The sequence below is a fragment of the Elephantulus edwardii genome, unplaced genomic scaffold (genome assembly GCF_000299155.1).
Source record: "Elephantulus edwardii isolate Elephantulus edwardi_28Jun2011 unplaced genomic scaffold, EleEdw1.0 scaffold00076, whole genome shotgun sequence".
In the NCBI taxonomy this organism is placed as follows: Eukaryota; Metazoa; Chordata; class Mammalia; order Macroscelidea; family Macroscelididae; genus Elephantulus; species Elephantulus edwardii.
Window position 1 is genome coordinate 1,465,333 of NW_006399826.1, and position 17,832 is coordinate 1,483,164.

At 37.3% G+C, this 17,832-nt stretch overlaps 1 protein-coding gene across 1 annotated transcript in view; it reads left to right on the plus strand.

Moving 5' to 3' along the window:
* Nucleotides 1–17,832, plus strand: part of ASXL3 (additional sex combs like 3 (Drosophila)) — a 194,355-nt gene that overhangs the window by 57,139 nt on the left and 119,384 nt on the right. Inside the window, exon 4 of the mRNA XM_006889225.1 lies at nt 15,473–15,594. Coding sequence (XP_006889287.1) covers nt 15,473–15,594 — 122 coding nt within the window. The remainder of the gene's footprint in view (nt 1–15,472; nt 15,595–17,832) is intronic.

The window sequence follows — 17,832 nt, forward strand, 5'->3', positions numbered from 1 at the left end:
TTGTTTTTGTTGTGTTATTTGCTGTTGAGTAGAAACCAACCCATAGCTGACCCTCCGCTGGGTTTTCAGAGGCAGTAAATCACATGGGAGGAGATTGCCCATCTTTCTCCTGCAGTGCACCTAGTGGATGCCTACTCCATGCCTTTAGAATTGCCACACAGCTTCTTAGCTCTAGGCCCCCAGAGATCCAACTCCCACAGCCTAATGATAAACAAGATTAGCAAAAAGTGTGATAACAGTAACTCATGGCTAAATACGTATTGAAAGCATGTTTCTACTGGCTGCAGATACATTGAAACATACTAACTTTATTAATTTTACAAAGAAATCAGTAGAAAATTATTTTTGTTTTTAAATGAGAGGAAAAAAAATACATATAAAGGGGAGAAGATATTTGTGCTTTCTAAACTTCCCACATGTGCATATTTATGATGTATATTAAAAGAAATTTTAAAAAATCTTGACACTAGAAAATGAAAGCATATGAGAACAAATTTTTTATTAGAATACATTGTCAGACTTCACCAGAGACATTCAGATGACCAACAAACAACATAAATACTCAAGAGTACTGTTCTTGTATCTTGTTATTGTTGATGCCATCAAGTCGAGCATGACTCATAGCAACTCTAGGAACAAAAGAACTGAAGCCTTTCTATAACTATTGTCATTTCTCAAAGTTCATAGTGTTTCCAGAGGCATATTCTGTAGGACGTGGATGCCACTTATGCTTCGAAAGTTATTAAAAATCAATAAAGATTAGTTGACATTTTCTGTGCCAGTAAATGAGATTAGCAGCAAAGTAAACACTTTACAAAAACTATCAATAATGAAATTAAATTCTTAATATTCAGTGTTTGATAATAATTAAACAGCATTTGATTCCTTAGGATAAGCTAAGGAAAAAAATCTTCTCTTCTTGGAATTGGTTGGCCAGAGAAACAGAATCTCTTTAAAATGGGTGATGCTTTCCCCCCAAAAAAATAAAATAAATAAATACACACACCCCCCATATTTTTTTAAAAAATTTTACAATGTGAAGAAAGTAGTGAATCAATAGATGCTATAATCTTCAAGACATAAACACTAGAGTTATGTAATATGTTTCTTGAACTGCTATGTACTTTCTTAGGTTAATAAGAATTCAACATACATAGACAAGCTGTTTAAATTTTACAAGCTGAACTCTAGAGATCAAAGAGTCGTAGTTTGGTGAATCATTTGATACATCTATGTTGACATCCCAGACCATTTATGTCAATATAAGTATAGATCCATGTCACCAAAAGAAAAGAATTTGAATTTTATAGACTTATTTTAGGGAGAGATTTATGAGTCTGTTTGCATTTGAGTTGGTTTTTTTAAAATTATCTATTTGTATATAATTTGTTTCTTCACATATATAAAGTTGACTGTCAGTTCACTATTATGTCTGCAGAACCTAAATCCATTTTATTTGAAATGATACTGTTAGCTTCATCCTCTAATTATGAATTACTATTAATAATAAAAGAAAGGTGCATTTTTCTTTTTGCAACCCTAGTGTATTTAATGTTTAAAATCAACAGCTACCTCTCTGTTTACTTTCTAATATGAGGAAATCTGAGACTGTACAATCTTCATCCCCTGAGATCAAAAAAGGTTCTGCTTGTTATTAACCCTCATGGCTTTGAGGGAAGAGGCAAGAGCTCTAGAGGGGGAATTAGTATTTAAAAAATCTCTATTTAGGGGAAAAAATAGAGAACATGTATCCTATGTGTTTGGTCGTCAGATCTCTGGGTAAATGATTTCAACATTTTGTATGGTTTTCTTTCATTATTTTTTATGACCAGCTTTATAATTTGGTTTCTGATTGTATGATTCTTGGCAGAGTAGTATTAACTTAATGAAACATTATGCGGCTCACTCGGTGTTTTAGTTGGCTGGCAGGTCATAGCAGAGAGATCTTTTTGCAAAACTAAGAAAAGTTTGAAATGTGTGGATAGAGTTTCTGTTGAGGCATCAGTTAGCATGCAAATGAGCAGCATCTTGGAACAAGGGAGGTGGACACTTAAGAATGCCAAAGGGTGTTGTTGTATACAGTTGAGTTGGAACTGACCCATAGCAGACCCTCCAGTGGGATTTCAGAGGCAGTTAATCTCACAGGAGGAGATTGCTCATCTTTCCCTGCTGAGCAGCTGGTCGATTCGAACTGCATGCCTTTGGGATTGCAACACAGCTTCTTACCACTAGGCCACTAGAGATCTCCTTTGGAGTAGGCACTGTGAAATGGTTCTCACATTGACAGTTACAGCAGTCTGGGAAAGGAAAAGCATATTAATAGTCCAGTGGTAGAATTCTTGCCATCTATGAACAAGACTTGACCTTGAATTCCAACTAGTTAACTTCACGAACAGCCATACCAGTGGAAGTTCGCATGATGCAAGGTACTGAGCAGATTTTAGTAGAACTTTGAAACCGAGGCCAACTCAGACGATGTGCTTGGTGATCTACTTCTGAAATTCAACCAATCAAAACCCTTATAGGTCACAGTATGCCATTCCATGGGGATAATATAATGTAGGATCAAGCAGTTTCTTTCCATTTTTGTGAGGGCCCCATTAGTGGGAGATATCTTGAGGCTAACAGCAAGAACAACAGAGGGCGTGATAGGGCATTGTAGAATTAGGGAGGTAATGTTTCGAACAACCTTAGAGAATGATATCAATTTTTTTAGTATTTCTTTACTGTATATTGGTGATACTGTTTAGCTTGCCCATTAATATTCCAGTTTGAATTTTCATAGCATTATGTACGCCTGCATATGTGTGTTCAGGACAATGGAGATAATTTATGAAGGTTTTTACAGATTGAGTGCTCCTGAAAGAATATACCTACTTGACAGTTCATTCTTAAGGATTGTATAGGCAAAGGAAAGGAATTCTTTCAGTCACTCCACCATGTACTCTTATTTTTTTAAATTTAAGTTCTCTCTCTTTCTCCCCCCCACTTTTTCTCTCTCCTCTTCCCTTTCTCCTCTCTCCCTCTCTTCTCCCGCTTTTCTTTGTTCAGTCTTTCACCCAACATCTGTGCTTTAGTGAACAGTTTTGTTATTTCATGGAAGCACCTGATCTTCCTTGGTGGCCTAGAGAAACTTAAGTATGTGTAAATTATGTTATTTTAGCTACACATGGAAGAAATACAGAAGGAGAGGAACACTCTCCGCTGTCAGAAGTGACCACTGGCAGGATATGAGACTTCCTCTGCCCACTCTTTCGTATTCTCTCTACTTTCATCCCAACCCACACATTTCACTGTTCATGAGAAGTGTTTTACTTAAATCAGTAATTAATTCTTATAATTGATGTCCAGAGGGCTAGTAATCCGTCTTCCTTTGTCCCTTTATGTTTTCGATAGTCACACATTTTTTTGTCATGCTAAAATCTTTTGTACTTTAAATTGAACTAATTTCTTCTTTCTATCTTTTTTTTTTTTTAAAAAAAAAAAACAAACAAACAACCCTAACACCAGAAAACCCTTTTTCCTGATGATGGAGAACAGCTGGACACTGTGAACAGCCCACCCCTCCATCAGCACTTCTCCAAATGATTTATCCCAACACTCTCAAACATTACTTACAGATAATATTTTCCATTTCTGTCTTCCATTAGAGACCTCTTTTTCTTACATTTTCCCCCTTGAACTGTGAACTTTGTTCCTTTTCAAATGGATTCTGGTCAGTTTTAACAGCCCAGAAGTCTTGATGAAAAAAAGAAAGTTTCTTTTTAAGTGCAGATAAAGTGACCCACTTAAGCAGACTTTCTCTTTCCCTTTCTTTTCTCATGCTGTGAGAGAAATAATTCATAACTTGGAGATAAAGATTGGGAAAAGAATGTGTGCTCACAGAAAAAAAAACAACACCTCTTTCTGAAATAAAAAAAGATAGAATGTATTTCCCCCAATTATTCATCACATCTAGCTACTTTTTATTGATTTATATAGTTTTTTATTCATGTATAGGAATAAAACACATAGTGCTGGTAAAAAAGAAGACTCTCTTCATTTATTTAAATGATCCTTTGTCTCCTCTCTAATGATAAACGGCACATTGATTTCCCTGACTGGTTTACCTACCTCCCCTTTTTGGTACATTGGAATAGACATTTCACAATTTCAAGTGTAAAATAATTAGTAAGATACCCATGAGTAAATTAAGCACTTTGTGTTGATCTATGCCACCTTCTTATTGCTCTTATTTTTGTCTGTTTTCTTCTGTTCTCACTTTCTGGGTCCTTTGCTTTTGTCTCACGCTGATGTTTCAGGAACTTGATACAGCTTAGGAACTCACGGGTGTTGTGTCACTGTAAGGGAAATACCTTCCAATGCTTTTACTCCCTACACTAACATTATAACTCAGAAGAAAATTCTTGTTGGTTCTGTGGTGGGTGAAATTAATGGCTGTTACCTGTAGGGTATACTTTCCTTCCTCAACCTATTTGTGTCAGTTTTGAGTTTCCCTTTGCTCATCTCTATTTTTCTGATATCAACACAAAAGCAGGTGGTTCAAATCCACTAGTAACTTTGCGGGAGAAAAACAGTATGTTTCCTCTCATGCATTTAGTCTCCAAAAACCCACTGGAGGGTCAGCTATGAGTAGCTTATTACTCAGTGATATTAAGTTTGAGTGTTTGGGTTTATTTAGTTAGTTCTTTTCTGTCCAATTATAACCAACTCACAGCAGACCCTCCCATTAGTTTTCAGAGGCTTTAAATAACGTGGGAGGATAGTGCATATTTTTCTTCCATGGTGCAGCTAACAGATTCAAATTTCAAACCTTTGAGACTTTGGGTTAATTGTAGAACTTCCTACCCACCAGAGCTCCTTATCTAGGTATAAGTTCATCAAAATTGTGCTCTTTGAGAAATTGTTTGTTAGAGGGATTCTTCAAATTGTAACTGAAGTACTGGTGTCTTGTCCATTGAGTGAAATACTGGTGGGCATTGCAGTGAGCTGGAATATCAACTTGTAGTATCAGATGAGTACTATTTGTAGCATATGATCAGTCATCAAAATATTTTTCAAAAGTAACTTTCATGATTTTATCTCAGGCACGTGTTCTTGCCTAAATGTATCGCTAGTATAAATATCATGTGACTACCATTCCTCTTGAATTTGTTGTGTTTTTATTTTTTGTGAACCACTTTTTTGTTTTTTTAAACTTTGGGGTTTTTAATTTTTTTAAATAGCTTTCAGTTTATTGCAAATATTTAGTATTGGCTTCCCATATTTTCCCCCTTTTGTATTTATCATGATTATGTTATCTTCTAGATGAGCATCCTTTATACACAAACAAATAAAACAAAGTAGACATAATAAACTCAACGAAATACTTTCAAAAATCTCCTTATGATCTCCATGTGTACCACTTCTGAATAAGGTGAGGAGTTCAGAAGAACAACCTAGCCACTTCTTGTTCTGAATCTAACAGAGATGTTTTAACTACATGCTTACTTTTGCTTTAAGTTTTAAGAAAGGCTACCATGGACTGCCGAGAAAACAAACAGATTCATCGTAGAGAGGATTAAACCAGGCTGCTCCTTGGAGGCAAGGATTCTGGGGCTTCGTCTGACATACTTTGGACATGTTGCAAGGAGAGACAGGTCTTTAGAGAGGGACATCATGCTGGGTAGAGTAGAGGGACAGTGCAGGAGGGGAAGACCCTCTATGAGGTGGATTGATTCAGTGACTGGGGCACTCAGGATAGGTGTGTCAGAGGCAATGAGATTGGCACAGAATAAAGCATGGTTTAGGGCTGTTGTACATAGGGTCGCTATGAGTCGCAAATGACTTGACGGCACATAACAACAACAACAACCTAAGAAGATACCAACTCTGTCCTTTAAGGATGGGTCGTCAATTTAAATTTTATATCTTTGCTCTTACTCTTTTGATTAATGGAGCAGATTATAAAATATAGTAAAAGTTTTAATCCTATAAATTGTTAGGTATATTTTATTCATTGAAGTGATTAAATATGATTAAGAGTGCTAATACTTACATTGTTTAGACTTGTTCTCCATTGAAATTGTTGTATCAGTATATTGCTCTCTTTATTATTTGTTTAAGCTGGGATTGTTGGCCTTTCTTCTGACATAATCCTGGCATATTATTTGAATTCTTTCTTTGGAGGCAACAAGGAAATTGTTTAAACTCAAATATTATTTTGAGAGAAGGTACTGTCCTTACTCTGAGAACAAAAAGATTTAGAAATCATCTTTTCCATAAAATAATCGAAATAGGAAAGATTGAGTTTGGGTCAGATGTCTTGCCGGTACTTTTTAAAACCATTTTTTATGTTTATTTTGCTGCTGTGTGTACCTAGATTATCTAGTAGACAAAATTTCAAATGTACATGGTCTACTCAGAAACACACTATAATTCAGATGGCTTCATTATTTTCATTCTGGAAATACTTTTTAATTACTTGTATATTAATTGCTCAAAACAATTTTAGTTGCCACTGCTAAATTTTCAGACTGTATTTGCCTCACGTAGAAATAAAATAATGAGGCTAAACTATTGTATTTTGTAAAGATTTTTCAAACTTCTTTTATCACAGTTAGGGGGCTAGAATTCGGAATTCACAGTTCCAGTTCTAGCAGAAGGCTTTAGGGAAGTGTGTCCTCTTGGAAGGTGTCTTTCTCTTCTTTCAACTTCTGTGGACTCAGTCTTCCTTGGAGATATTCATGCATCTTGTTACCAGTCTTGCCCTGGATCTTGTAGGTTCTCAGCACAGGAACCTTAGCTCCAAAGCATTCACTTTGCTCCTGGATTTTCTTTCTTGGTAATAGGAGGTTTGTTGAATATACAGATACTTGTATGAAGAAAGTAAATGTTGTATGAGTGGTGAATGGTTAATAAATGTATAAACTTCCTCTAAGACCAAGCCCATTTTGAACATGCTAATTGAAATATGACAATGATCCAGTGTTATTCATAGTACCCTGTTTACAATTTGGATAAATTTTTCTTCCATAAAAATTTGATGACCCATATAGTGTACATGAGAATTATTTTACAGAAAATATAAGTGGCTTGAGAACGTCTAATTAGATTGTTCACACGTGTGAATTAGGTGAAGTTGGAAGGAGAACTGACAGACATGATACTGGTAAAAGACTATTTCCCTCCTTGCTTTTATTTTACCTTTGAACACTGATTAATAGTAGAAGCTGCATGTATTGGTGTGATTTTGTAATACTCAAATCCTGCCTGTGTTGTTCTTTTGCCCTCACTCTATCAAACTCTGAATTTTCTCTTAACATTGTGATTTCTTATTTTAACTTGTGTATGACCTCTCCCACCACCAAGTTTTACTACGTAAAAACCACTAAGCTGTAACTCTTCTCTGAAAATATAGGGATACCTAAGGTAAATATATTTGCACTTAGTGGCAAGTTGTGCAACTTCCTACTGACTTGAAAGGAAGTTTTGTGGTTTGACATTTATATATTTTGTTCTAATTGACAGAATAATTTTAAAAATACTTCAGTTGTCAAATTTTTTAAATGAGGGTTTACTCTTTTTTAAAATGAGGGTTTGCATGAGGTATACTTTTTCTTAACACAGACTTGGCTTACCTCTGCTTAACTCTTGTTTAAAGCAGTAATTGAAAATTTGTCTTGAAAATAGATGCTGTGAGTAAATAATGAAGATCACATTCAGCAATTTAGTTTAATAACCACTTAGAGACCCCTGGTCTATGCCTGGCTTTGCTGAGATGCTGAGCCTGTGACTGCTGAGGCTCCTGACACCGTGAGGAGTTCATGTTCCTAGTCTCAAGGAATAATGAGGTAGGTGAGACATGGGTAGATGAAGAGCACTAGCTCAGAGACTAGGATGATCTTTGAGGAAATAGCCAACTTTGGTCTCTCCGTGAATTTGCCAGTCTGAAAAGTGGGAAAAGATATTTGGAGAAGGGCAGTCAGTATAAGAGCAACAGATTTGGAAGTATATGTGTTCAGGAAACACGAGTGAAACTCGATTGACTAGATTAGAGGGTGTGAGAAAGGGAGAAGGCCAAGATGTGAGACAGGAAATAGAGAATCAAGTTTACATCCTGATTTTTCCCTTGTGTCCTGAGTTAAAAGCCAAAACTCATAGTGGATTTGTCCTCTTGTCTACCTGCCAGTGGACTAGAAATTACATGAGGAAGGGATACCACCCATATCTTTGTTCCAATACTCTGCCTTAAAAATAAGAGCTCTAAAGTCTCATTTTCCAGTTCATTGAATTCCAAGTTGAAAGGGACGTGAAAGCAAGAGGAAAGTAACTTGGAGAAATTTGAGAAAAGAGTGACGACTTTGCAGCCTTTCTGGAACACGACCATTAAGTTTTCCTGACTTTCAAGGCTACCTACCTCATGGTTACTTAAAATCCTTTGGAGTGGAGTTTTAGGAATGTGACTGATGAGAGGGGGCAGGAATAACAGAATCTTACTCAATTATTTAAATATAACCCTATCATGTTAACCTGGACTGGTTTTTTTGTGTTGTTGTTTTTTGTTTTGTTTTGTTTTGTTTTTTAACTAGTTTTGCAGGTAGATAAAGCATTGGGCTGCTAAATGCTATTAAGCATTGCTGCAGTGGTTCAAACTTCCCAGCTTGTAAAAGAAATAGAAGGAACATGAGGGTGGTAGAGTTTGACTTCAACCTGCTGCATATAAAAACGGACTGCTTCCATCAATAACATCCATAGTCCCAGATTACTGCTCAGTCAGACATGTCACCCTCCATGTTCCGGCACCTTTTCTGCTTATCATATGAGCCTGATACTCATTGTAGACTCAGACTTTACTCACAGTTGTGGTACTGAGACTGGGGTTTATTAGGGAAATAGGTTGGGGAATTGGGAATGCAAATAATATCACCCAGTTCAAGTTCAGGCTTAGTCCAGCAGTCCTAAGCCAAATTAACAGTAAAACACAATTCCTCAATTATTCAAAATCCCAGTTCAGTTCAGTAGCACAAATCCAAATCATCCAATTAAGTTTGTCTCAAAGCAGTTATGTGTCAACTTCTCCTTCAATCATCTGGCACACAAAACCTTTAACTGTGGCCAGCACAATGCAGGAAACCTCAGGTTACACCTTGCCACCATCTCTCCTCTCTCCACCACTGCCACCAGGGTCTTTCTCCATCTCAATCTCACAAGATCTTGCCTACAGTGTGGGAAGCATCACTCTCTTTTATACCTAGTCCCATAGCTTTTGATGATATGCAAGACCAAGTGTCCATAGTTAAGGTAGTTAGAGACTACCTTATGTTAGCAGGCGCTAACATAATGGCTAGAAAAGCCAACTTTTAAACTAAAACCACACAGCTGCTCTACAGGAAATTAAAAAAAAAAAGATGCACTCCACTCTCATAAAGATTTACAGCCTCAGATATTTTGTGACCATTCTACTCTGCCACATGGGATTGTTATGAGTTGACATCAACTTGATACTAAGTGCTTTTTTCAGTGTTTATTTCACAAGGCAAACAAAAGGAAAAAAGTCTTCTGTATCTTTGTATGTGTATGTGCCTTTAATGTTGAATGATAGGAGATCCATGGAGAGCTGGTCCTCTCATTTTCATTTTCTCACCTTCAGCTTGTCCATCTCCAGCAAGGCAGGGAGTCTTGTGGGATTTCGAGGTATAAAGTACTGGCAGGAAGGAATATTGCAATTGTGCCAGTACGTAGTTAGAAAAAATAACTCTCATTCTGTTCTGCATGCCAAGAAGATATCACTTGCTAAGCTGCATGTCAGGATTTGATATTTATTGGATAAAACATCTGTCCTAATTTTTCAGTTTCCTGGCTTCTGTTGTAATTTTACATACAGGGGATTTTCCCTGATCCCTTTTTTAGCATTCATTTTCCTTTGGCTTGAATTTCCGAGGCCCAACTCTGTCCCTGAGGTGAATAGTCAGGCAACTGTTTAAAATGAGCCCTGCATTATTTATTCATCACATCTATTATTAAGAGAGCTGCAAGAATAATTAAAACTGAAAGCTGTGTGTTTTGTCAGAAGCTAATCTGGATGCATGGTCCATTCCCTCATTGAGTAAATGCTGTGAAGTTCAGCCACCTGCATGCCGTGTGTCTGGCCAACAAGTGAAGGAGAGACTCTCCTCATTGCATATTAAGAGCCCATGTTTGTCAGTCCCTCAGATAAAGAGAGTTAGAGAGAGAGAGAGAGATGTAGTTGTATGTTGCTGGACCAATATCAGCTCATGTTGTGTTTGTGTTTGTTAGGTGCCAGTAGTTGACTTTGATACATGGTTATCCTATGATCAACAGATTTGAACCTTGCCCTATCCAGCTTATTCCTCATAATCTCTGATACACTCAAGGCCATTGTTACAGTCACTAAGCCAGTTCATCTTTGTTGAGGGTCGTCTTCTCTTTCGGCTCACAGATGATATTTATGCACTGTCGAGACACAACTGTTATGACAAAACAATTGTCACATAATAAGATTTCTTACACGGTAATCTTTACAGGAAGAGATTTCTTGGTCTTTTCTGCCCTAGAGCTGCTGATAGATTTGAACTACCAACCTTGTGGTTAGTGGCTGGGTCCTTTAACTATTTTGTCATTCGAGTTTTCAGAGAGAAAAAAAAAATATATGTATACAGCACATACACACAGACTGATTTAGTGATTTGTGCGCCTTCTCATATTTCCCTAAAAAAAAAAAATTGTTTCCAGTAAAGAGGAATAATCTATCCTAGATTTTCCTCTTACATTTTTAAAATTGTGCTTTTAACAAAAGTTTAGAGGTTGGGTCTTTATTCATTGATTATTACAAATTTTCCTCCTTCCTCCTTCCCCTGGTCCACTTTGTGCCTCTTATTCCAGATTATGGTCATACATATAATGTATATACACAAATGATATCTTCTAGACAGTTTCCCACTCATCTGTTCTAGTACATTTTTTAAAATTATTGTTTAAAACATACAGTAAAATACTTACATTCAATGATACCTGCTTGTTCAGTTCAGTGACGTTGACTATGTTGTTAAATTACGTAGCCATGTAACCTTTCTCTTTCCAAATTGTACCTCCCCCACTAATATAACCTAGCTAATTCTCCTCCTTCCTTCCATCCAACTTTCTGGATAAACTTTTGAGTCATCATTGTCAGTTCCATCCCAAACAGAGAGTATTTTGAAATAGCATGATGCTTAAGGTTGGAATTCTTACTAAGTAAGCTAAAATGTTTAGTTTGAAGAAACCCACATGGCACAGTGCTTAAAGTATTTGCTTGACTGTTGTTGTTAGATGCCATCGTGTTGAGCGTGACTCAAAGTGATCCTGTGCCCCAAAGATCTGATTCCTGTTCTATCCTGTGCCGTCTTCCCGACACACAAGAGTCCATTACAGCAGACACTCTGTCAGTCCACCAGGTTGAGAGTCTTCCTTATCTTCACCGACCTTCCACCCTTCCCAGGTGACTACTAACATAAAGATCCATTATTCAAATCTTCCAGTCCCTCCATGCCATAAAGGCCTAGCTGTCTACTTCCATGAAGACTCTACCCTTAGAATCCCAGTGGGGCCATTATATTCAACTCTACTGTGTTTCTGTGAATCAAAATTCTTTAGCAATGGATTAGTTTAGATATTTTTATCAACAATAGCAAGCGACTCAACGACACATAACAACAGCAACAATTTTTTGGTGTAAGGATTAAAGATTATTACAAGGCATACATTTTGAAGAGTCATTAGATTTTCCTATTATACATTTATTTAAGGTTCTGTATTTACTTTATAAAAAATATGTAATTAGGGAGACTATAGTTTGACAAGAGACACAGAAATGAGGACTGAATTGTTAGAAGAAAAAGAAAAGGATTGTGAAAGAAAATTACTAACAGTGGAATTGTCATGACACTTCAGTTGAGTTTAAGATAGAGTGTAAGATAAAGTAAATAGAGTTGGACTAAAGAAAAATCAATCATTTTGAGAAAAGATTTTACCGTATTTCCTGCTACTGTTTCAACTCTATTATCCTGCCCTTCAGCTAAAGTTCTGGGCTCTAAACGAAAGAGATTTTTTTTTTCTTTAGGAAAACACAATAAGCTCATATATATTAATCACTATCCAAAGAGTGAACTAATTAATTTAAACTAGGATAGACATAGACTGTATGTATGTGCTGATAGTGAAGTAGCGTGCCTTTGGTGTCCTAGATCAGAGAAAGAGAGGTTGTTGTGAGCTAGAGATCTCTACCCTCCGGAAGCCCAGTGGATCCTGTTCTGCTTGCTTCAGCAGCCGGCATATTCAAGGGAAGTAAGGCCTTAATTACATATACACTGATTAATGGTTTGTTTTCATTTAGTCCTGCTGCATTGAAGTTTACCTTTGAGAGGCTTACAAATAAAAGCATTTCCTAAGCAGATAAGTTAGGAAGTTTGGATTTTTATGTCTAATATACAAGAATCATTCTCCTGTTTTCCATAAATTCCTGAAGATGCACGAAATGCATTTGGATCTCTTTTTTTCCTGATATTATTAAGTTGCCAATTTCTGCATCAAAATACTGCTCTCAGAATTTAAAGGTAATAAAACACATTTGCCAAGACAATTTCCTTTTCAGTCTGGGCTCACATTACAGACGTTGAAGTAGGGATTGAATATTCAGCTGAGATTGTATATTCTCTCTGCCATCTCTCCCTCGTATCCCCAATTTGTCATGCTTTAGAGGAACACTGGAGTATTGAGAAAGCCATCTGTGTAATATGCACAAAATAGGTTTATCTTTAGAAAATAGATTGATGATTATTTTGTATATTTCTTGATAAAGATGAATAAAGTGTTACAGATTTCTCTCGTGGTCATTTCCAGGAAGGGAGTGTGTAGAAGCCATAGTTTATGCATGCTGTGTGATAAATGTATCTTTACTAGAACATTTTAGACTTATTTTAAGGAAAAGTGGCATAAGCTGTCTTATGTTTAATTCAAGGACCTTTCTTATTACTTCTTTTTTACCATTTCAACCAGTGCTTCATGGACCCATCACTCACCTGCATTTCTCAGTGATTTTATGCTAGCTTCCAAGAAAAGAATTCCTCCAACCTTATTAGTGTCCTGTATCTGTACCTCCAGCATGAGGCAAGCAAATGAAACTTCTTTTGACATTGATTTTCTGCTTCAGTTCATAGCTTTTGATATCAACTCTATGGATAAAAAAGAAATCTTGTACTTGGGAGCTAGTCCAGCCTTAGAGCCCAGCTCTCCATTCCCATTGCTGCTTGTTACGTGCTGTCGAGTCAGAACCTATGCATAGTTGACCCTCCAACAGGTTTTCAGAGGCTGTAAATTGCACAGGAGTCTATTCCTCAATTGTATCCCACAGAGAGGCTGGAAGATTTGAACCATGCTTTGGGATTGGTGGTGCAACTCTTTACTCACTGAGCCACCAGAGCTTTCACTGTCTATTTTTTTTGTCTTTTCTTTGTCTATTAACAAGTGACTTAGCCTTTGCAAGTTTGTTTTCTCTCTCCAGTATGGAAATAATACTGCAAAGGTGTCTCTCTGGAGACTAAGGTGCGTCTGATACAGGCCATGGTTTTTGCAATCACTTGCTATGCATCAGAGAGTTGGACAATGACTAGGGAGGATAGGAGAATTGACGCCTTTGAGCTGTGGTGCTGGAGAAGAGTATTGAATGTACCATGGACTGCCAAGAAAACAAACAGATTCATCCTTGAGAGGGTTAAATCAGGCTGCTCCTTGGAGGCAAGGATTCTGGGGCTTTGCCTGACATACTTTGGACATGCTGTAAGGAGAGACAGGTCTTTAGAGAGGGACATCATGCTGGGTAGAGTGGAGGGACAGCGCAGGAGGGGAAGACCCTCTATGAGGTGGATTGATTCAGTGACTGGGGTAGTCGGGATGGGTGTGTCAGAGGCAATGAGATTGGCACAGGATAGAGCAGGGTTTAGGGCTGTTGAGTCTCAAAGGACTCAACTGGCACATAACAACAACATCCTGTTGTTGTTTTTGGTGTTAGTTACCACTGAGTTGCTGACTCAACAATCCCATAAGTAGTTAATCTGAACACTGCACCATTCTTATCATCCCTGATGAACTTAAGCCCATTACTACAGTCATTGCATCGATTGATCTCATTGAAGGGCTTCCTCTTTTTCTCTGACTCTCCACCCTTTCAAGCATTCTGTCTTTTATCAAGAACTGGCCATTCCTAACCACATACATAAAGAATGGAAGATGATGTTTCATCATCCTGGCTTCTATGATCACTCTGGCTGTACTTTCTCTAAGGTATATTTTTTTCTGTTAGCAACTAATAGGCTATTCAGTATTCTTCCTCAATACCACAAAGCAAAGGCATCGATTGGATCAAATGAGATCATGTATGTTAAGCACCTGATATTAGTAACTGAATTTTTCCCAACAGATTTGTTCCTTCGACATCCTAAGAAGTCCATAAGAAGAAAACTGTGATTAACTCTTTTTCCCCCCCTCAAATTCTCTTTCATAAGTTATGTTGCAGTTTCTAGGTAATTATATGCTGAGGGCAGTTGGAAGCCACATGAGTGCACTCACCAAGTACATACATACATACCTTCTTTTTTGTTTAAATAACTTTTCTGCCCCTCCACAACCCGTTATTAAAAACCCATCAATATCCTCCTGAGTTACAGTTGATTGGGAAATTTTCTTGAATTAATATTGACCCTGATTCCCTTAAAAAGTCGTATTTAACACTTTTACCATGTGCTATCAAGTTATCCGCCCCCCCCCCTAAATTCCTCTTAGGAAACACAAGTCACATTGTTTAAAGGAAGTTGTGTAGCTGACCCAAAGGCTGAACCTCTTTAGTGGTTCGAATCCACCAGCCGGTCTTTGGAACAAAGCTGGTATTAGAAACCCAATAAGGAGGGTCAGCTCTGAGTCAGTTCTGACTTGATGGAAATGAGTTATGGGATTTGTTGTTATTGTTAGATGTTTTCAAGTTGACTTCAACTCATAGCAACTCTAGGAGCAGCAGCTCTGAACTTTGCCCTATCCTATGTCCTCCTCATATCCTCTGATATACTTGAACCCATATTGCTACAGTTGCTGTGTCAGTATATCTTGTTGAGAATCTTCATCTTTTCTTGAACCCTCCACTTTACCAGCATGATGTCTTTTTCTAAGAGTGGTACTTCATAACAACATGCCCAAAGTATGTCGGACGGGTTTCACCATCATGCCTCCAAGGATAGGAGCCTAGAGAGGTGAAGTGTAACTTGGTCACACATGTGTTAAATCATCCTTCTTTCAAATCTAGGTGCCCTTTGCTTTACTGAGCTCTGTTGCTTTATTTTAAGTTTCCATTTTCAGATGGAGAAAAGCTCCAAGTGAGTTAATTACAGTGGGTATAAAAAAAAGAATTTAAATTAGTAATGTCATTATCTCTCTCTCTCTCTAGTTTGTGCAAAGCAGGTAACTGACGAAGCGTCTTCCACTCGAGATTCAAGCCTTACTAACACAGCAGTGCAAAGCAAGTTAGTGTCTTCCTTTCAGCAACACACCAAAAAGGCTCTTAAACAGGTAAGGTAGCTGCTATTTCTGCTTTCCCTCAGTTTCACCTGTTGAAGGTAATAGGAATTCTCCTGATCAAGTAAAAAAAAAGAAGGCTAACAATCAGAAAACAATAGATATTTCCTGTAGTTAAACTACTCCCATAAAAGTCAATGCAATAATTTTACTCTATGTTAAAAGAGAGAGGCACGAACAGAACTTTGATCTTCTTGTGAGTGGGCAAAATGGGCTTGGAACATTAAAATTTATAGTTATTTTTTTAGGTATGGACAAATCAGAAATTGGCCATCTAAAAGGGACAGGCATGAGGCATGAAGTAGTTGACTACTTGTCATTTTCACCAAGGCAGTTGTTAGTAAGATGATTGTTAGTGGGAAGACACCCCCCCCATAACATACATGAATGAAATATAATCCAAGTGAACTAATTATATAAGTAAATACTTTAAAATAGGTATTTTTAGAATTTACAGTAAATATATCAATATATTGGGTTTATGAATGCATTGCCAATTTCAAAATAATAATAATAATATTTACAGTCCTTTAACTGTTGGCTATTGTAAAAATAAACATGTCATTTCTTGTGACCTGTTGCAAATGTAACATACCTTGTAAAAAAGACGTGACAAGTTACAAATAAATTGATTAATTATGGTTACTTATATCTAAAATAGTTTTCAGCAAGTGGTTATTTGGTGCTGAATGACACTTAGCATTCCCTTCTTATCCCCTCATTCCATAAGCAGTGTCATCATGGGTGGAGGAGGTTGGGGTAGGAAGTAATGGGTACCAGATTCAGCCCCACACTTTGACTTTTGAGTTACCATTGAGTTGATGTTGACTTGTGGTGACTGTGTATGTCAAGTGATGATCCTGTGTATGTCAGTGTCAAGATTTCCATATGACTTTGAGGGGCATTAGAATGCCAGATATTTTTGAGTCCCCTTGAACCATTAACCTTTGCACCAGTGGGTACCTCCCTACATACATTGGTTTAAATCCTTGACATTCACTGTTTAACTATTGGAAACCAAGTGCTCCTCTCTGAATCACTCTGAAATTTCTTCTCTATGTAATACGGTTGATAATAATCCTTGTGTGTGGGATAAGTAGTGGACGCATTTCAAGTATATGGCAGAATACCTAGCCTATTACAGTCACTCAGTTGATGCTACCGGCCACCTGCCACACTTTGCTGTTGTTCTTAGGTGTCATTGAGTTGATTTCAGATCATGACTGTGTCTGTGGACAATGGACTCTGCCCTATCCTGTGTTACCCCATGACCCCTGGCATGTCCAAGCCCATTGCTTTAATGACTGATGAAGATTGAGGTTCTTTCTCTTTTTACCTTGCTGTCATCCTTTCCAACATACTGTCTTTTCCCAATGTTAAACTGTGCTGGGGAGAAAAGGAAAAAGGCAGTGGTTAGATGGGGATACTGTGCTAAATGGAAGACTCAAATATTGAAACTTGATCTCTTGATGTATCATGTTTCTCTGCTTTCCTCTTGTATTTTTTTGTTTGGATCCTTTTTTATCAACCTTCTTCACCCTACCACTCAATGACTCTTAACAGATCTAGGTGTAGAAGTTCTCATGATCACAAAGAAAAGAAAAATCATGTTTTCTAAAACAGACTTGAAAAGATTCTAAAGCCCCACCAGCTTCTCAATCTTTTCAGTATTCCTGTTTGATTTCTTTAACTGTCCCTGCTTACCTTCTCATCTACAAACAAAAAGGACACTCAAGAAAAATGTTGTAGTTTGGACTAGCATTACGTTACTCTGTATATTCTATGTATATGTGTTACTGTTATATTACCACTATGTTGACTGTTGGAGGGTAGCACTTCTGTTTGGTGACATTATATCTAAGGTCATAATAGTGGTTCATAGTGTTTGCAAAACTTGTTATCTCAGAAGTTATGGGTAGTCTTGCTTCATAGTCTCTATCTGCCTGAAAACCCCACTGAAACCTGGCTACTATGGGGTGATCTTGCTTATATTTGAAATATTGGTGGGATGACTTCCAGTATCACAACAACATGCAAGTCACCCCAATATATTGAACAGAATGGCAAGTACTGTACCGATAAGCGCAAACTATAAACAAGTAGCAGCAGTTAAGAAATCAAAAGACATATTGGATTGGGGAAGTCTATTGTCAAGGATCTCTCCAGAGTACTAAAGAGCAAAGATGCCAGATTAAAGACTAACATGTTCCTAATCAAACATTTTCAAATGCT